The 22,772-nt window shown below is 32.6% G+C and overlaps 1 protein-coding gene across 1 annotated transcript in view; it reads right to left on the reverse strand.

Annotated features, from left to right (window-relative positions):
* The window catches only part of LOC145692677 (uncharacterized), a 1,521,027-nt gene that overhangs the window by 837,599 nt on the left and 660,656 nt on the right, over positions 1-22,772 (reverse strand). Inside the window, exons 177-184 of the mRNA XM_081768059.1 lie at positions 22,263-22,316; positions 21,041-21,094; positions 17,411-17,464; positions 10,795-10,848; positions 9,586-9,639; positions 7,426-7,479; positions 3,422-3,475; positions 1,294-1,347 (exon numbers count right to left, since the gene is read on the reverse strand). Coding sequence (XP_081624185.1) covers positions 1,294-1,347; positions 3,422-3,475; positions 7,426-7,479; positions 9,586-9,639; positions 10,795-10,848; positions 17,411-17,464; positions 21,041-21,094; positions 22,263-22,316 — 432 coding nt within the window. The remainder of the gene's footprint in view (positions 1-1,293; positions 1,348-3,421; positions 3,476-7,425; positions 7,480-9,585; positions 9,640-10,794; positions 10,849-17,410; positions 17,465-21,040; positions 21,095-22,262; positions 22,317-22,772) is intronic.

Genomic DNA, 22,772 nt, shown 5'->3' on the forward strand with positions numbered 1-22,772 from the left:
AAATCCGATACATATACAACTTTAAGAAAGGATATGAATAATATATAAATAAAATATACGTTAGAAAGTCGAAAGCTGTGGTAATTGGAACTAAGCACTGTGTGTCAAACAGTAGTAGCAAGGTGAACATAAACTGGATGACTTGTTTGCGTTATCTGACCATCATTGTCGTGACATGAAGCAGGAATTGTTAAATAAACATTTAAGAAGGAGAAAATCATATTACTCATATTATTTGGGCTCGTTAATAAAACGTTTTGGATAAAGTCTTATAAAATACTCCTGTTGGAGTATTCTACTGTGCAACACAGATATATGAAATTACAAAAGCAATTACAAAGACTGAAAACCTAGTAATTGTAAGTATCAAGAAGAGAGGGGTTGAATTTACTGGATCGAATGCAGAATAAATGATGGAGTTTCTGAAATAGTGAGGGAGAAAAAACCAATTTTAGATAAACTTTCGAAGTAAAGAGAAGCTTTTTAAAATACTACCTGAAAAGGAATTGTATCACGAGGAACTATGAACAAGGTATGGTGGCAGATGAAACAGAAAGAAGCAACTACAGTTGATGGATGGTATTTAACAAATCGTACGTAATTATGGCAAAGCTAGTGAAAGACCTCGACCATGAAAGATTCTTAGTTGCGGAAAGCAGCCTGACAATAATGGCAGAATTACTATGATGATGATGGTGATATTAATATTCTTGTGAAATTTTGGCCATAAAAAGTGTTTGACAAGATAATAATAGCAGATTTATCATTTTTCACTTCTTTCTAATTGGACAAACGTACAACTACGTGAACTAAATTGTAACACGAAATTTTCTGAAACTGTTCTTTATAATTTAAACAACTATAAAGCGAGATTGTAAGGATCTATTATGTTCCTGAAGAATGCGAAATAAAAAAAAATCACATACATTATAACCGACTCTATTTTATAATATTATTTTCAAAGAAATTTGAGCGAAACGTGTTACTTGTACTCTGGTAAATATGTCTGCTTTTCCCATCTTAAGTTACAAAGTAAAATGAATTTGTTAATTGCAATTTTAAAGATTATGAACTAACTTTGATACTGAGGCAGGCTAAGAATACCACTAGAAGTTAGAGTTATGGTCCCTAAAAGTAATATTGGTGCATGTAAAGTCTTTTAACATTAAATTTTCAGTACGTCGTTTTCATAAAAACAAGTAGCTACACTATGAATTATGTTAGTGAACTTTATTATAATATTATTGTATTTCCTTTCGTTTCTTTAAATATGCTATGTTTATATTATCTTACCTGGACTAAGAGGTCTCTGTTCCTCTGGAGCAATAGGTGATGGACCCTCTTGTCCTGAAAAGAAAAAAAAAGAAAAGGAAGTTATTAAAATTTTCTGTATATATGACAATGCAAAGAATCAAACTTTGAAAATTCATTTTAATTTATACCATATTGTGCTCAGCATAGAAACGTATTAAGCAATGCATTGTTTGATGCCCTGTCTTTTCCATGTCAGCTTAAGAATAATTGCTAATGCATAACGCACTATCTGAAATATTTTGGGTGCACTCTTTGAAAGTGGCGAAACCAAAATTAATCCTAATATTCACCTCATCTTCAAGTTAGTTACACAGGGCTGGAATGTAAGGATCCGTGCGCTAATTTTTTAAATCTTGGAAATAAGTTCAAAGCCATGCCGGCTATAATGTGTTTAGGAATAATTTCAATTTACTCTGGATATTTTTCAAGAAGTAGGAGGAAATGGATACATTTTAATAAGTTGAGGGAATTGGATAAATTTGAAGGAAAATTACTTTCTCAACGGAAGTTCATTGTAAAGAAAAGTTTAAAGTGCAAAAAGTATGTCAGATCAATATTGTAGAGCATCAGTAGTCATGCCTCTGTTATTTTCCTTTTTTCAGCTAATTCAAAGTTTCAAAAGACAAGGAACAAACTTTGCTAAAAATTAGTTCATGCTAAATTCATCAAATAGAATGTAGTAGTAAGGTTCATATATGAATCCACATTCATTACAAATATAACTGATTATATGTTTCTCGCATTTAAAGAGTATTTGACGTCTTTCTCAGATCATTTCCAGACATGCGGTTAGACGATCCGAATGCTTGTTATTTTCACAAACAATTATGTTTGAACACTATAACGAAACCCATTCAAATATTCTACCTTGGTTTAAAGCTTGCTCGCCAGAAACTATTTCAATGCTCCATGGATATCAGCTGCAATTTTGTTACGCCTGATACATAGTCTAATTACGAAATTTGCAGATACAGTAGACATGAAACTAAAAGAAACAAAAATATGACCCCACACACTGGAGATGAAATGCAAATACTTAAAAATACAGCGACAGCACTAGTCAGTATTTCTGCTGGTTTTGGCGAAAAATTATTTTTCAAAATTTGTAGTAATATATCTTATAAGCAGTAGCCATAATGAAGTTGGAAGTAGTTTTGGACACATATAATCTTGAGTAATTGGTTAAAAAGTTATCTGATTTTGTTACGAGTGGCGAATTAGAAATTGTTCTATCAGTTGCTTGTCAGACCAACGAACAAAACTATCAAATCCGATAAAAGCAAACTTTGCAGTTTTCCTCAAAGTATGGATGTTTTGACGTTTAGTTAATTAATATTTAGCGTTATGTTTAGGAGCTCTAAACTAATATATGACACGCATCTGCCGCGGCATACGCTTATACAAAAGAGTCACGCGGAAGCTATTGCATACATTTCACGCGAGATTGTGATCTTCAAATATGCTCTTCACGAATGTTCAATGAAAAACTTCCATCTATTTAGGAAAATAATATGAGTTAAATGAGCTTTAGTTTCTCGTACCACATTTACGAAGTATTGGCTAAAGAAAACGGTGATGAAGGTAATAAATAACTTGGTAGAATAAAATACTGGTCGAATACGAGAAAATCCCACGGCACACGGTGTTCGTTCATAATTAAGCCGACTTTGTGGCAAACGAACCTGGGTTCCTATGTAATACAGCTGCGTGCTCTACCACTGAACCACTGCGTCCCTTAGGAGAATAAACAAATAATATATCTGGGTAATGAGGACTTAAAAACAAGAGAGTTTTGAGTGAAGTATTGCTTTTTGCTCTTTAATGGACTCCACTTCAAATCTTGAATTAAAAATGAAATTAATTTATGGCTTGTAATATCTGAAGAGTATTAATGAAGCTGGATTTTAAGGCAAGTCTAATATACCACTCAGAGTTTCTAGTATAGTGACTATACTTAAGTAAAATGACTAAAATTAATTTTCTTCCCATTAAGATTACACTTGTTACATAATGAAAATTGTATTCTAAATTAGGCTCGTATAAGCTTATACTAAGCCCATAGTATTTAATAAAAACATCTCTTATTATAATTCTTTCAATCACTTACCTGGACTTACAGGCCTCTGTTCTTCCGGTGCTATAGGAGATGGCCCTTCTTCCCCTGAAAGGAAAGAAAATTGATGCACATCACTTACCACACATACTGAATAAAAAGAAGTGTACATGGAATATAGTATTATATATCGGGTGTAAGAGAGATTGCTGCACCCCTGTAGTTGAGAATCTCAGAGAATAAAGTCAGGGAAATTTTAGATGTGAATATTATAGAGATGACAATTGTGGTTAATGGTCGCTTTGGTAACGACACACTTTGAAAATTAACTTTGATTGATTTGGTTCAAAATGCATTTATTTGAAATTGTATTCAAGATATGCAAGATAGTGGATGCAATACGCGTGAAGAAAAACGAACTTATGTTCATATGCCAATTATGTTCATATGTCCCCAACTATATTACTTTGCAAAAGAGCAACGATTTTATTTCAATACTACTACTAGTACTACTACTACTACTACTACTACTACTACTACTACTACTACTACTACTACTAATAATAATAATAATAATAATAATAATAATAATAATTAGTCACAAAATATCAACATACAGAAATATGTTCAAAATAAATCCCATATAAAATCATAAACATCTATAGAAACAATTATATTGTAAGTGAACCCCGCGCTCACCTGTCGACCGCTCGCGTCACAAATCAAAACAACCGTTCCAGGGTTAATTATAACAAAATATAGAATTTAAGTTAGGAATAGGGACAAGGAAATGTCTGTCATCATAATGTTTATATAATTGTCATAAATGAAAACCATAACATGTGATATGTAATTTTAATACCGAGTTACCGTAAAATTGAGTGTCACTGTTATGTTTATTCTACTCCTGATCACTACCAATTTATGGTTGTATCATTTCATGTGATTTGATAGCGAAAGCTAGCACTGACGAATTCAGAGCATGATTGTGTCGATTTGCGGAGAACGAATCAATACAGTAGTTGGAGACGATTTTAATCAGCGTTACCAGAAAGGGATCTTTCAACAATGGTACTGGGTTCGAAGCTCTGGAGGAATTTCAAGGAACCAGATGTGTGGCGGATCGACGTGGCAACGTGGCAGTGATTGCATCGTTCAGTAATATTCCCGTGATAAACAAGCGTAGCGTGCCGTATTAGTTACACATCAAACATGAGTATTGTGTCAAAAATGAGTATTGTGTCAAGTGACAACTTAACAAGTTGAAGCTTCACCAATGCCTTGCAGAAGATGATCTTCAACTGTTCATAGAGCAGCTACGACAAAGGCCTATATTCATCTCCCACGTATTGTCTACTGATGAGGCAAACTTTTATATTTCGAGTGAGGTTACTAAACAGAACGTATGATAATTATTGGATAGTAATACGTTGCGGATTCAAAGTATTGCGTTAAGGATTCATTTTTTTCACAGACACACAATCTTATTTAAGAACTTAAAAAAATTATATTATTACTTCGCTTAAAGCTTTTTCCCAGAAATTATTGTAGCTTTCCATGAATTTCAGATGCAGTTTGGTTTGGCTTCATACACAGTGTGTGATTCCTTCCATGTTCACTCTGTAGTTATTACTTTTAAATAATTATTATCTTTCTGACCAAATTGTATGTACGTCCTTATTAATATGAAACTAATTCGTAACAGTTTCCATAACATAACGTTGTCTTCCTCAGACTTTAATTGGCGCTTCATTATTCATATTATTGTAGATAGCAAAAACATTATAATATTCAATTGTTGGTATATATATATATATATATATATATATATATATATATATGTGTGTGTGTGTGTGTGTGTGTCTGTGTGTGAGGGGTGTGGGTGTATGTATATTAAATCACTATTATTGTACTTATTATCCTTTCTTATTATTTCGAATATAAATTATATTTAACATTTCCTCTCCATTTTCTGTTCCATGATATAATTCTTCTTATAAATGTTCAGGTGTTAATATTCTATTATCTTTTTCTCAACCTTGTAACCTTTCCCAATCTATGTCATGTCCTCTCTCTTTTAAGTCTCACGTTATCCTTAAGCTGTTTTAATCTATCTTTAAGCTTTTTTCCTGTTTCTCCTACAGATATCACAGTATCTTTCTTACATTTCACTTCATACCCTATTCCTCCATCTTCTCCTTTTAAGTCTTTGTTTCCATTCCTCATTTTTCATCACTTCTAGGATTCTGCTTCCTTCTTTTCTGTATGTATTCACACCTCATTTTCTTAATAAATTCTTTAGTGTATCTGTCTTTTGTCCAATGCTCTCTATCCAATACCCTTTTCTCTTCTTCTCTTCGTTTATCTCTTCTCTCTGCCCTTTCCTTCTATCCTTTTTAATTCTACCTTTCTTTATATTCTTGATGTTATAATTATTTTTCCCCAGAAGATTGTGAAACATTTCTAGGTCTTCTTTCTTTTTCTCTTGTTCACTATCTATTTCTTCCACTCTATTCTTTATATTCCTTATGAAGTTGTTTTTTGTGCCTCTATGTACGTCACTTGTTCTATGACAGTAAATCTCTGACGTACATTCCTTGTTTTAACATCTTGCAACCAATTTTCCTTCTTTTCTTTCTATTGTTATGTTCAATTAATTTATTATATTATTTTCTACCTCTCTTTACAGGAATATTTTTAGGTCTTCTTTCTTTTTCTCTCCTTCACTATCTATTTCTACTATTTTCCTCCTCATATTTCCTACCAGGGTAAATTATAAGAATAGCTTATTGTTACATATTGTAAACTTAAAATCATATAAAAACAACCATTAAAATACTATTGAATATATATATATATATATATATATATATATATATATATATATATATATATATATATATATATATATATATCAACAATTAAATATTACAATGTATCCGTTACCTACTTTAATCTATATATATAAAAGAGAACGTACAAAATTTTGTCCGCTCATCACGCTAATACGGCTGAACCAATTTCTTTCATTTTTGGGGGGTTATTAGGATTTGGACCCTAGATGGTTTTTATCATATCACTTTAATTTTTAATTACCAGTGTCTTGAGATAATTGACCATTCAAGTGTCCATAACGTACAAATCCTTTGTTATTAGTTCATCATAGGTAAAAATAAACGTATTTATATGCAACCCGCATGACCGTGTCACTCGGCGGGTTAACATAAATGACAGGCGATATACAGCGGAAAATAGCTTGAATCTTCTGTTTAAAATTTTTTAATTGATTTGCTTATTTTTACAGACACTTTTACAATATGCCAGCACCGGGATGACCGCAGCGAAGCGGGGCGGGTTAACATAAATGACAGGCGATATAATGTTAAGATTTACTGCAATCTTCTATGGTTTTTATCATATCACTTGAAAGCGAAAAAGTAAAAATTATCTAAGTAACAAAGTTTATTGCGTTCCGGGGTGACCGCAGCGAAGCGGGGTGAACGCTGCTAGTATGAACATACAAATGCCAATTTATGCCTGAGGAAGATAACGTTACATTATGGAAACTGCTATGAATTGGTTTAACTTTAGTTAAGAAGTACATACAATCTGGTAAAAAAATAGTAATTATTTAAAAGTGTGTATTCCGAAATTCTCAGACAAAAAAATCAAATTAACAGAAGCTAATATATATATATATATATATATATATATATATATATATATATATATATATATATATATATATATATATATATATATATATATATATACTTCTGTTCCGTTAGAAAAGGTCTCATTTGTCAATCTTAAAACTCAAATGAATTTATACTGTGTGATATTTAAAAATACTAAATAACTCTGGTCTTGAGGCAAGCAAAGCACACATCTACTTTCTTTTACAAGACCTATAATTGAGTGTTTTCTTTATATGGAACTTATACTCTTTATATAATGTTAATTCTTGCATTCTAAATTAAGTGCCTATATGTTGATTTTAAACTCATAGTATTTTTTTAAAGCATTTCCTAAGATACGACGCTTTCATATTAGCATACCTGGACTTACAGGTCTCTCTTTCTCTGGAGCTATAGGATATACCTCTTCTTGTCCTGAAATGAAAAAGAATGAATGCCTGTTACCATACATACTGAATAAAAAGGAAATATGGATGTTTATATTATTATCGATCGAGAGAAAGAGAAATCCCTGTATTTATTTGGTTGAGTACCTCAGACAACAAAGTCAGAGAAATTTTAGTTGTAATGTTTCTAACACTGGTTCCATGCTTACCTACAACACTAACTGGTATTTACTTTCAAACATTGTTTAATAAATTTGAGTTTAAAGGCATGAGGAATAATTTCATTTCTAAAACCAAAGGAGATATGAATGATTGTAATTATGCAATTGAGGAATGGTTATCGACATGTGTGTGGATTGAAGGACGAACAAATACAAGCCCAACAATTATAGAGATAATGATTAAATTCTCAGATCACTTTGTCAACGATACACACTTTGGAAAACAATTTTGGTTTGGAGCAAGATGCGTTTACTTTAGAATATGTCCAAAGCAGGTAGCATAGTAGAAGTAAAATCTATGAAGTACATTAACGGATGTCCATATATCCATTGCAAAACGTTCAAGTAAATCACATTGCAAAGTAGCTGGTATGTAAATCTTGCTACGTTCAGCATTGTATGACTAGATTAACATAACAATCTAAGGCTGTAAAATCTAACAATGACCTACAGCAGTGTGCTGCAGCCTACTGTGCTTTCTTGGCAGAATTTTAAATTGCCGTGTCTCGCTCAAATATATTATGTTGAGACTAGTTTATATTATGTACTATGTACTGAGTTTACTAAAATTGCACTGCATTTGCTTTGACTATTACTTAAATGTAGTGCTACGGTACATCTTTATTGTATGGTATATTTTATTGAGCTGGGAAGAGTAAGTTACTATACATTGTAAACATTTTGTTACTGTGGCGTATTTTGTATTTCAGATGAGTCTAGAACGTCTAGTAGATTTTTATGTGAAACATGTAAGGAATATTATACCATTGACATTTATGTTTGTTTTAAGTAAGGATTTTATGTACTATATATGTGTGTATATGCGTAACAAAGAATTAGATGACATTAGTTTACCGCTCAGATTTTAGTATAAAACATTTTAAACTGAATTGATTAATAAAATTATACAAGCATATGAACTTCAGAAATGAAATATCTTTTTATAAAAATTGCGAAAAATAACTGACGAAATAACGTTTATTTTTGAAATATTACTATAAATTTCGATTTATTTTTCACTTTGTTCTTTAAACCTTAAAAAGCATTACATTATAGTTATATTGATGCTCCATATTAACATTCTGGAGGTGCAGTGCAGTAGATAGATTTTGAAATTATCATGTTCGGTATTGTTTGTAATTCTTCCTTATACTTCAAACACTACTGCAGTGGCTCAGTTGTAGAGCGTTCACCTTTCGTGCATGGGGTAATTGATTCGATCCCATCTTGCGCCAAATAAGGTCTGTGGTGGACAAACACATTATAGATGGATTTTCTTGTGATTCTCCCGTTTCCTTCCACTTTCTTTGTTCTACCATTTCATTCATTTCTCTTCACCACTGTCTCCTTAAACTTAGCCGGAATAAACGTGGGACGAAAACGCAAAGACTTCATTTCATTTTTATACTTCAAACAGTCAAGTAACCTTCGTTGAACAACGAAGTTCTTTGTCATTGCAGTTATAGCTTAGACTGTTTTGAATTATGTTAATTATGATCGACTATTTTTTATAGGAATAGTAAGTTACAGAATTACCGAAATCTTCTCTTAACGTACAATACTCATATTCAAAAACTAAGAAAGGATTATCACTTGCGTTATGTTAAGTAATGTAACTTAGGTCACTTCAACTTAACAAATTAAATCAGTTTATTTGTTGTAGTATTCAACATCTCTGAAATAATCTATATACTAAAGCTGATCAAATATGCCTCTAAAAGATTCTCGTATAGTAATTACATTTCAGTAAAAGTAATAGAATATAGAATTGATATTGATTTTATTTTTATTAAATTCATTTCGTTATTACAATACGAAGTAAGCAATTCTAAATTAAATACGTTGTACTATTTATTGTCAAAACGATATTATGTTACTTAAATTCTATATATCTTATTTCCATATTTCCTCACCTAAACTTACAGGTTGCTGCTCGATTTGTGCAATTAGAGTTGGTCCTTCTTCACCTGAAAGGAATCGATAGGAATCAAATTAAATTACTTGGGATAATCATTGAAATAAATATCTCTAAAATATACTATTTAGTTTATCTGCGTTAAGATGAACAAAGAGGAACACTTACAGTCACATGTTATGAACTCTATGTTCATTTACAGAACATTTAGAGTTTAGATCGTTTCTTTGAGTAAAACATCCAAAATAATAACTTGTATGTTAGAGATGGTTTCAAAATAAGGTAACTATGGTAAATACTATTAACGAAGTATCAATTTTAGATAAAGTTGCTTTATACGTGAGATTTCAATTTTAACTGTAAATAATTATTATATTGTTCTAAAGAAAGAAACATGCTATTTGAAGGTCTATATATTAGTTTTAAAATACTTTAGAATTGCCTTAGTAAGCTGCATTACAAGTGTCAAACAAGCCAACACAGTCTAATTTTTTTTCTAAATAGTAACCTGAATTAAGATGTAGTTTAGTTTATTTGGAATATATAATACAATTGAGTACTTTAAATTCTAAAGTATTTTTCGTGCATTAAAATATTTTTGTATAATTTAATAATGTAATTTCATTGTTATTTAGCTATATTGGGGCTTGATATTTCACTGTTATTAAGCGGTCTAGAAGAGTAGTACCGAAGTGCTGCTAAGTATAAATAAAATTAGCGTGCTGAAAAATTTAGCATTGTACAAATATATGAATAGTTGACATTCTTTCGAAAATAAAGTTTGTGATTACTGCGCTTTTAGCTTAGGCAACCTTCAACTCTCACACGACTGTTCCATTATGGAATGATAGTATGAAACCTACTTTACACTAAGGATTGTTGTAGAATAATGCATCTAACTTGCTAAAACTTATATAAAAACAAAATTAACTGAGGATTGTTACTTCTATTTTTAATAGAGCCTACTTGATAATATTAACTTAGTAACTAAAATATATGTTTCTTTTTATAGTATTTAAATATTATAAACTAACCAAGATAGAGGTTGGCCAAGAAAAGCACTTCAAACGTCTTGTATGACTCCTAAGTTTGAGTAAAATTGGTCCATATTAATTACCTCTACACTAAACTTATATAATTTCTCTAATGAGAATTATTGTACTGGATATTGAGTTTTTTAACTTATGCTTCTATTATACTATCTTACCTGGACTTACAAGTTTCTGTTCCTGTGGTGTAATAGGATATGATCCTTCTTGTCCTGAAAAGAAACAAAATGAATACAGTAAAATAGCAATTATATACGCCATTGGAAAAAGAGTAAATACGCAATAGGAAATTTTATTTATATTTATTCAGGTTTGGATATCGGTTAGTAGTGAAATAAATATAATCGACCATATACTTGAGAATCAGTGGTAAAAAATACAATTAAAATTCTACAATAAGCAGTATTTTTGCTGCAATAATTTTTATACTGTATGCACTGCTTTCTCCATTACTATTTCACATGGCTACACTATTTTGTTAGCAGTAGTTTGCTCTGAACACCTTCATATTTTATTGTTCAATTACATAGCGAATATCGTCTCTCCGCTAACAATGTTCACTAAAGAAGCACACAGGGCAGTGACCATGCGTCAAAAAATACTGTCTTCTAAAATACATATGACCGTTATATGCGATTTGCAAACAAGAACATAACTGTATCTAGCTCTGTTAACTTTACTCCTCTTTCTCGTGTAGTCTTCCAGTATAATCGCTTTTGTATGCCAAAATTTGTTTAAAATCATGATTTACATACAAGATTTTTAAGCGCTGAATTTCATTTTCAGCAATTATCTTTCCTGTTTTTAATTTTTTCACGATCACAACGGATTACGAATTCTGGTCTATAACAAGACATATGTTTCTCCTCTGAATATTATCCTAATACGATCATCGGCTGGATTGTTCTAGTAGTCGGTTAAGTGATGGGGTTGACAAATTTTCAACTCATTAATGTCTCACGGTCAAGGTTAATTTTTTATTTAATCACGCGCACATGTTCAAGATAAAGGAATGTCCACGAATTTTGTTCTAATAGCCGATGAATTTCCAATGAATTGTACATATTTTTCTGGTAGATATCTACAATGATATAAATTCAAACTGTGTATTCAATCATTGTTGCACTTAAGTATCAACCGCACTTACTGTCTTCATCATCAGAGTTATATCAATTCGCGGAATTGTGAGGAAACCAACAACAAATACGTCATTAAATGTATTTTTTGTGAAGAATGGTTTTGATTTCAAAGGTATTGATAAGGCAATAACCAAAAAGCATTAATGGTAGCAAGAAGCAGAATTCAAAGATGAGTGCAGTGGAAAAACAAATAGACCATGGGTCAGTTATTGAAATCGGTCGGTCTGCAAGTAGAATATTGGCGGAGTGAATAATTGAAGGCATTTTTCAAAATATGATCTGGAAATCACAAGGGATTTTACGAAAATTGTAGACCCTTACATTGCGAGCCCTAGTGATCTCCGTAATTGTTACACGAACACGAATCATACCTCGTTGGAAAGCTTATGAAATACATATTCCAACTAAGTAACTTTTGCTCCTAACCTACCTAATCTATAGAGGAAGAAGATGAAGGAAACTAAGAATTCAAAAAAAATATTAAATGTCAGGCAGTTAGCAACACTTACAACCTTTGTACACAAACAATATTTTCGTAATGTATAATCTATCTATTCGTGTATAATATATCAAGAAAACAGGGTAATATGTATAATACACATGGAAAATACATCGGTAATTATATACCACTCTATAAACCTCTTATATTATAAACTTAATTAATGGGACGCAGAAACTACCTTGACGGCTTGGGACACTATTCTAATAGCGACAAGAAGATAAACCATACCTCCTTGGACAGCTTATAGGACTCAGATAACAATGAAGAAATTTTTGTGCACAACATGCCCAATGTATATAAATTTATATACTTCTTGTCTCATTATCGTCTTATACAGGGTGGCCCAAAAGTAGGTATACACCCTTGCATTGATCAAGTATAACATTCTAGCTTATAGGTTTATTTGCTTCGGCTGTTCTGAGTTTAAGATGTTAGTAAAAATACATTACGAACAAATTATAAAGAAACTAAGACTATGATTAATAAGAATAAGAAATAATATAGAAAGTAACGAGTTGATCAGTAGAGGAAGTTATACCTACTTTTCGGCCACACTGTATGTGTCATATTTTATGTGAATACATAAGAATAGATAATTCAACTGCTGAATATAAAAGTATAGTCAATGATCTGCACAATTCACTACATCACTATAACCATCAAGCTCAGGAGTCTCATCTTCATGAGAAGTCTCTGCTTCATCCATTAACACAAGTTCTTGCGGCGTTAGGTAGCCCTCAGTCAATTGAATTTCCAACTGCTCATTCACAACATTCCATCCATAACCAGAAGGGGATGGGATATTTGAAAATGCTTTGTTTGCACAATATTATAAGAAAGCCTGATAATTGGCCCTTTCTGCATGCATTGTTAGAGAATTCCTACAAGGAGGCAGGAGACACGTGTCTATCCCACTGTATCCTGATAGTAATATTCTAAGTTTGAGGCTGAATTTCCGTAGAAATTTTTCATAGCAACGATTGTTTATGTCTCCCGTTGCCGATCCACCATAAATAATGCACGTAAACTGCTCCAATTGTTTAAACAAGGAGTCACTGCAAGGAACACTTCTTCGAAGAGATAGGAATGTTGGAATTTAGTCTCATGCTGCAAGAGGGATTTTAATAGCTTTTTCTTACCTTTCCTTACAAAGGCACTAGTGGTGTCACAACCCGTATAAGCATGAAGTGCTGAACACATCTCCCTTCCAACTTTATTAATGACAAGGAGCACATTAATGAGACACCTCTTGTTACCAGTACCTGTATGGAACAGGACTGTCTGCTCTATACGTTGTGAAAAGTTCAGAGGTAGAACAAATACATCAGTATCAAGAGATCTGTTACTTTACTGTCACTAGATGAATTTTCAACAACATGCAAACAATGTAGAATCATTCTTGTGTCTGCTTTATCTTGGCTTGATGAATTTTTTAATTCGAATTTTGTTACTTGGCCATCAGGAGAAGGGAGACAAACACATTTGCACTTACAAACAAAATATGCCCTTCTTCTTTGTAACTTTCTTGAATATTTGGCTTTCTTCCACTTATTTAACAGAAACAGTGTTAAGCTCTGTTTATTGTCATCACATGATAGAAATATTTTCCAATGTCTGGGAACTTTTGTGAGTTCTCCCTTTATTACGTGACCTGTAGTTGGGCCTCTTCTTATCTTTCATAAACTCTTAATTGATAATAACCTGTATGTGTCTCTCACAAAATCAATTTCAGGTACTTTGGTAAGTTGTTCAAATATAATCTCTGCTAGCTCTCCAAATGTATTTGGCATAGAAGTCTGGGTTTGGTAAAGACCGTTAAAGTCTATGATGCAAACGACACTATCTTCATTTGGTCTGTCCGCAAGGTGGCAATCTCTTTCCAGCATATGCATAAGTTGCGAATTATCTGTCTTGACAAGAGTCCATCACTGGTTGCCAAAACCCATGGTACTGGACCCAACGGGTATTTCAGAGCTCATTCCACGCTAATATCATGCTGCAAAGCTAGAAGAAGAAGCTGACCAAACACATTTTATTCTGCTCTTACTTCTTTTAATTGTATTGGCTGGCTCAGGTACCTTGGAAACTTTAGTAAGATTTGCAAATGTGTTGAGCTCTTGTTTAGTAATAGGTACATTAAAGCGCTTTGATTTGTCAATGAATCTGTGCTTAATAAATGTGATATGTCCGTTTTCCCACTTTATGTGCTGATAGAAGATCTTGCTCAATTGCTTTGGTTGCCGGAGCCCCTGATAATAGGTTGTATAGATATCCTTGTTCTTAACGTTGAAGGGATTCAAAAAGTTGCTTGTTGCTTCAATGACTTTACCCGTGTCCCCTTCACTGTGTGTAATCTCTGCTGGCCTGACTTCTTTGTGTGTAGAGTTTTCTGAAGTGTCAGTGTCAGCCATTTACAAAGTTTCTTGAAGATAAAATGCCCTCTTGTGTCTGGTCATACACCATCTGTAGTATTCAGCATGATTCCTGATAAAACAAATTATGTTACCATGTGATTTTTCATGTCGATTTAATGTTTGTTCTGTAGTTATATCAACAGTATTTCTAGGTGAAGGAACACTAGATCGGTTGACGCTGAAGCCTAAGATGATGTTCTGCGCGTGGGTGACACTGTTGCAAATTCAGAATGTCTAGAACAAACACAGTGACATACTTTGAATAATTTGGTAGTCACAACTGAAGAGAAGTGCACAAATCTCCTCCAGAGAAGACAAATGTGTGTGGTCTCTGTGTTTCCTCATTTAAATAAAAGTTTCAAAACAGAAATGAGTAAAACATTATTTTCTGTCGATATTGTTGGTGGAATGACGCGCAGCTTTAGTTGAAAATACTTTAATTCACCTTTAGTTGAAAATAACAACAGTACACATGATTAAAGGTACCGGTAGTCTTATACCGTGATTCATTGCCTCATACTTTGAAACAATTAAATATTTCGGTATGCGCTAGAAACTTTATACTAAAGATATACGTATATTTTAAATATGGGTATAATACTGTAAAAATACTGTAACTCTGTAACATATCGTTAATAAACAATATGAGGTAAAGTACTTCATTGCAATTATACACAAATTGTCAGAGTTCTCAAGCAGAGAACATAAAATCTATATCCAAATACGTTTCTGCCGTAGATCTTCAGTAGTACTCTATTTCAAATGTCTCTGTAACCCACGTCCACCAATGGATTGACTGCAGACCACTTGATTTAAATACCTTATTAATTATACTTTTGAGAAATGTAGGTCTTCAAAAGTCCACAAGGGGTGGTGGTGGCCTCAGGTCTGGCCAAGGTCTAAAAGCTAAAAGAGTCATTCATAACCTTTATCCACAATTCCTCTAATAAAATAACTTATTTACTCAATAAATATGGAATAATCACAATTGATATACCACCTTTAAAAATGAGAGAAATACTACGAACCGTGAAAGATGAAAAACAATTACACATCTTAGATATTTATTCGATATCATGTTAATGTGGCCTAACATACACTGAACAAAGGTAATGAGAGAGATTAAATTAACATAAGAAATTAGCATTAGCACACTACCCGCTACAAGAACATAATAAAATTGCACTCAATGATAAATAAGGTTCTTGACAGAAGAAACTTAAACAATATTACATGATAGATTATAAAACAGATGAAGATTTAGAATTAAGTTACATTTGTTTTTTATAATGATAATTATCTTTATATAGAACTGAAAACAGTTGAAACAAAAGTACAGCACATAATACACTCTTGGGCAGCAAGGCTGTATAAGCTATTCGACAAATATCCGCCGCATTTTCAGAGGCAACAGTCACCAAGCACACAGCACGAAAGAGGTTCAGGCAATTTACGATCGGGAAATGGAAGCCTCCAGGACAAGGTGCAAGCAGGACGTCCTCCACTTACAAGGAAGGAGAAAATAGAACGTGATCAACGTGAAAAGCGCAAGAAACTTGCACAAGAGTTCGAGTTTCCTCCGAAACCATTCCATTGTATTTGCACAAACTTATGGAAATTTGGAAGCTCAGAAAGTGGGTTAATCATGCGTTGACAGAGGAAACCAAACTCCAACGGCCACAAGAAAGTCCCATTACTGGACCAGATATTGGTATGTGATAGGAAATGGATGCTATAAGAAAGAAGAAGAGAGAAAAATTCGCTGGTTGTCCCCTAGTTTTTTAGCATTTGCTCCCAAACATACATTAGGAGAAGATACTGTTATTTGTTTAGTGAATCAGCATTGGTATTGCTCACTTCGAATTGCTAAAGAGTAACAAATCTATCATATCGGATGTATACTTTTCCCAGTTGTAAACGGCAGCAACTGCACGGTGTTACAAGTAGCCAGCATTATTCAACAAGAAGGAAGTGCATTTTATATTGATTAATGCCTTCTTCGAAACAACGTCAGACCTTATGAATAAAAGGACAAGTAAGGTGACCAACATTTTGGTTGCGACATATTACCTCATTTTCCTTACTCCTCTAACCTTGCTCCATTCGATTATGTTGATCGTGGGTAAAATTTGCCTGAAGAATTATCCTTGAAGAGAGACAATATCACGTAGGCCATAGGATTTTTTTCTAGAGACACCAACTATTATTAACGCGTGATTTATGAACTTGTATCGAGTTGAGAATATGTAATTGAAGCGCAAGGAGATTATGTTGGTGAATAAAATGCAATTACAAGAGATTAGATGGTCGTTGTTTCTCACTATAAAGTCCCTCACAAACGTTCGTAGAAGTTTGATGAAGAAAAAAGCCAGTGTATTTGATGTGTAAGTTATAATAAATGAACGACTGATGAAATATCCGAAATTTGATTTATTTGATTTGAATTGTATACGTATTCTAATTAACTGAAACATTTTCCTCATTGAAGTCTAACCAAACTAAATATTTCAATAGTATTTTAACTGGTAAAGATACTGATTTAAATATATGTTAGTAAAACTGATTTTGGTTGATGTTGGAAAGTTTTTGGTACTCAGATAGTAAGCTGAGTTCGTATTTCTGCACATATACTTGTTAGTTTATTGTTCACAGATTCATCAAAGGTTGCCATAGGAATTCCAAATCGCTTAGCATATTAAGTAAACTTATATTTCCTCACCTGCGAGTACAGGTTGCTGTCCTCCTGTTGATACAAAGGAGGACACTTCTTGTCCTACAATGAAAAACAACCAAAGTATTAAATCTATCTTTAAATATTTCTTTATTTTCCATCATATAAAGTAATCGTTAGTCAGACGTTAGTGGAAACTTATTAAATACAAAGTATCATATAAAACGATTTTTTTAAAATCACAAATAAGTTTTCACAAAAGGATGCAACTAAGAGTGAGATAAGAAAACGTCAGAGGAAAATATAGTGTTCTGGTTGACGACAAGGCACATTATCAAATAAAGTTAAATATATAACTCGAGCATTTTAAATCGAATATCGGTATATCACTGAATCTACCATGAGAAAATATAAACACTTTTACAAGTAACAGTTTTTAGTGGATTACCTGTCTAACGACAACTGCATTATTCATGTCAGATACAATTAATACTTATAGTTATGCTTATTTCGTTAAGGACACATAACATTATAAATGTTTCTTATATCTTTTCAAGTTTTCGTGACTTTGTCAATGATACATGAAATAAAGATGTGACTATAAAAGAATCCAGAAGATCCTTCTGGGCTCCAAGACAGAATGTTGTGTAGAACAAGCGGAGCACTTTATTTGTTGCATTATCTTTCTGTTTCTAAGTAAGTTTTTTCACTGTTTTATCTACAATCACTCTTAGGTTTCACGAACTAGACGTAATATTTGAAATATCCAGTATGAGCAGAGTGTTGATGAACTATACTGACACATTATAAGATGTGATTCCTCACATGATAAAATAAAAAGTCTATATGGACTTGAGGAGAAAAGTTATAGTTTCGGAGATAGTAAGACGTCCTCCTCCTCTTTTCATTTTTTGTAATTACATTAATGATATTTGCTTTTCATTTTATATTGATTAATGTCAATTCTGCTGTTGTTCAGTATTCACGTTGTTAATTAAAATAGATGGAAACAAATAAGAAGCATACATAATGCTAGGAGGACACTCAATAGTTACAGCGGTTATAGCAAAGAGCCACTTTGTGTGTATGCGATAAAAATACTGAATGTAATAATAAGATAAATTTCAAATATAATAATACGATAAGAGAAGAAAACAATTATTATACCCTACACTAAAAAACGAACATTTATAACTGATATGAGTAGAGACAAGTTACATATTAGTTAACAAATGTAATTAAATAATCATAGATTGACTCTTCAAATTTTGCACTTGATGGTAGCCTGTATGAGACACCATTCATAATACTGGACTTTAACATACCTGCCCTTCTAAACAGAATGTTGCGCCTTGTAAAGGTAGAAAAGATTCTATCTGTTTGGTTACGAGAGTTCTTCCATTTTCAGGTCCTTACCCTTCTTTCAGCGTTCTCTGTTTATAATGTGTGTATGCAAAAATGGACAAAAAATCAAGTCTACCAGGAAAACCCTTCCAAATAGAGACAAATGAAAGATATGTTCATTCCATATTCTTCCAACCATTTGCAGGATAATCAGAACTAAGAACTAAGATAACCCGTTACAAAAATCTAACCTTATATATTGTTTCTTCATGCGTGAGTTTACTTTCCATTTTTATGTTCGTCACGTAGGCTTGTGTTCAAAATGGGAGATCCGTCTTTTTCTTCTAAAAATAGCCCTTCTATTCTAAGAGCGCTGAAATAAATATATTCCACCAATGTGTAATATCAGAAGAGACTTTTAAAAAGCTTTTCCCACTTTTTAAAATACAGAAGTAAAATATTAAAATAACTGACATACATCCAGTTCCACACACCTACTCAGGGAGAGGAATTACTAATAACTTTTAATGTGTTAGTTCATAACGTTGTTTTAAAAAACTTTCCACTCTTTTTTTCAAATAAGATATTAAAATGATGTTACACTTGGGGTGTTCAATATCCTAGAAACGTTAACTTTCAACACAATCATTTTTTTCTATTCGAGGAACTGTGGAGTGGCGGTCGATATCAGCGAAACGAATTCATACATATGCAATGCATAAATGTATGATGCATTAATGTGGAACGAGTTTGCGAAGAGAGATTATCTACAGGGTATAATTTCTAGAAATGCTCTCAATGTAATTCTCAGATAAGCCCTGTTTTCAAGGTGGACCCAAAGTAGGCAAAAGACATCCTGGACAAGAACGAACACGAAAATTCTTCAGCAATAGCTTTGAAGTGTTAAAAACCACCAGCGTCAAGTTTGCTTGGATTCGGTATTACGGACGCTGCGATGTATTTTGTGACAATATATTTACGATTTTGTTGTACGTAAGGTAGGTGCAGTTAAGTACGCAATGTTAAGGGTGCTGGATTTTTTTATGGCCCTAAATTTCATGAAACACAAAGAACAAGACATGTGCGTTCCAGAGTAGTCTTTTTTGCGTGAAGAAAAATGTAGCAATGATGAGAGTCACTTCTATTTTATAACCAAGGTAAAATAAAAAAAAGTGTTTCAAATTGGTGTATTTACCAACACGTGCAGGTAATTACGCCAAATCTAGGATGCCACTAGAAACCTGTAATAAACCTTGCAACTGCTTACATCGTCTGTATTATACGAACTCAAATATTACTACACAGCTTGGCTGAACCAAAAAATCAGAATAATCAAAGATAAATAGATGAAGATTAAAAGACAAAATGTAGAAATTATAATCTCCAAAGATGAAATGAAGTTCCAAAGTGAAACATTTTAGTCCGTAAAAAGATAAACAAACAGTTTCATGTACTGTGACTTAAGAAAACTACATCGATATTACATGGAACATGTGGGACAAATGAAAACATCCTTGTCTTCTGCAGTCAGTCCTGCACAAGCCCTGGCGTACTTCGCAGCACCATACTTGGTATTAATTTAGTAGCCATGGAATCAGAAATACTTAAGTTACAGTTAAAAAGCAAAGTGTTTCTAGACGGACATGAAATAAGGCGTATTTTGCTATAAACAATCGGCAATTTTGTGAGTTTGCACGGTACTAATAAAGGATTGTTATCTGTATTGAAATAATAACGTCCTTCCACAGAGCCTTCCCGAAGCAAACAACACTGCACGGCATGGCGGTCTCAGCTTTGTCTATCGGAGTATTCGTCAAGTCGGACTTGTCCAAGACAGTGGCAAATATTAGAGGCGTATTCCGGCGGGTTTCGTCGGAAACATCCAAGCACTGAACATTTGGCGTATTTAACTGCATTTGCGTATATACCTGCAGTTACCTTATAAGCGTGAAACCTAGCAGCACACGTTATTCCGAATAATAGGAATTGTGATTCTCGCAGCTAATAATATTTTGGATACCCTCAGAAGCATTCCCTGTAACAGTTGTAAATCTTTATCTTTTCTACACCTTGGAATTAACTGAAAACACCAAAATATCTGAGAATTACGTTGAGAGTGTATGGCAATTATGTATTGTAGGTAATCCCCATTGCAAATTGTCGAAATATGCATTTTTGGTTCCTTATCTACGGTTTCTTGTACGCTGATATCGATCACCGCTCTTCAGCGTCACAAATTCGAAATATCGTGTATTGAAATGTTGATATTGTTACACTGATATTGTCAAATTAACTTTGCTCTACTTTTAGTCGTATATTTCTGAGCATCCTTACCATGAATTATGGGCTTCTGTTCCTCTGGAGAGATGGGAGGCGGTTGTTCTGTTTCTGAAAAAAAAAATTTAAGAACACATTAAGGCTATCTCTATACACGGCACTGGAGTCAAGTAAAAATGGTACAGAGCATTCACGGGTATCCCTTCAAACTAAACCAAGATATATTCCTAATCCTTGCATTTCTCTATAACTAACTTATCCGGGTCAGTATAAGTAAAATAGTAAATCACATATTTCAGTTATAGTTTTGAAGTAAAGTGATGATTGTTGATTATATTCTTGTTGAAAGAGTTGTCGAGAAGGTTGTTCATTGAATTAAACACTTTTCGTTTCAACACAAACAAACTATTTGCTGAGCAAAACAATATATTCAAATAATAAACTACATACGTGGTACAGTTTCGCCAACTAACACTTTGGCTTCATCAGACACTATGAGATCATAATGTCTGATGAAAGCAAAGTGTTAGTTGGGGAAACTGTAACACATATGTAGTTTATTATGTGAATATATTGTTTCGCTCAGCAAATAGTTTGTTGTGTTTAAGTATATACAAAGCAAAACTTCTACTTATGGAAAATATTACAGTTCATTTGTTAAGTTTACTTTACATCTCGAATTACATTATAGGGCTCTTATGACTATATGGTTTGTAAATACTTGTTTGGTGCATTAAATTTGGGTTGAATTTGCAGTGAGAGTTTATACGATTTAGATGCCACGTTTAGGTGTAGGTCTTCATCTCCTGTAGGATCATTGCTCAACGGAATTGAGAACTTTAATGAAACGATATTGTAACAATCTATGATAATAAACTGACCAGGTTATTGAGGCTACCCAAGCATACTACTTGAAGGTTCGGGTATAGGACCTTTTCTTTATGTTTTCTTCTAAGTTACTTTCGTTCTTGCATGTAAAAAATCAAAATTATGAAGAACGTTATTAATATTGTGGAGTGATTCCAAAATATTAAAAATAAATTATAGAACAACATAATAGGGCTGAAAAAGGGACACATGTCCGTAACATGGACTTCATGAAAATAACAAAGGTACGTTAATTAGAAGAAAGTTGATTACATTGATTTTGTTAATTTTGTTTTCAGCAAATTACATTGTTGAAATACTAGAAATTGTGTAAACTGGGTTTTTAAAAGCTTATATTAGCCTTTTCAAAAAACACTATTTATATCTATGTATAAATTTCATATTATTTTACCTGGAGGTATGGGTTTTTGTTTTTCTGGAGATACAGGATACGGTATTTCTTGTCCTAAGAAGAAACAAAATGAATGTATTTAAATTAGACTTACATATTCCAGTAGAACCAAATATGGAGTATAAACTTATGTCACTTATGTCATGAATAAGTTTTTAATATTATTTTGAAATGAAGTAATCGTGTCGATATCATTGGTGACAAATAGGAATCGACAAAAAAATACTTCATGTGCATAAGGTAATTTAATTTGTTATGATTTGATGTATTTGAAATAGTTTTGTATTGATATATGTATATTTTTATTTTTTCTCTATTTTTATATCTTCTATTCTTAAATTCCCTTTGCAGGGAGTATGGGTCTCTAATCCTTTGAAACTTCTGATGCTTGTTCTTGCTGCAACAAAATGAAAGTATTTATGTTATTTGTACAACTAAGTGAAAACATGCACATACGAAAACGTAATTAATTTGTATAATATGGGTTCGTGAAAAAACAATCATAGAAAT

The sequence above is a fragment of the Thermobia domestica genome, chromosome 8 (assembly GCF_964235325.1).
Source record: "Thermobia domestica chromosome 8, izTheDome1.hap1.1, whole genome shotgun sequence".
Lineage (NCBI taxonomy): Eukaryota > Metazoa > Arthropoda > Insecta > Zygentoma > Lepismatidae > Thermobia > Thermobia domestica.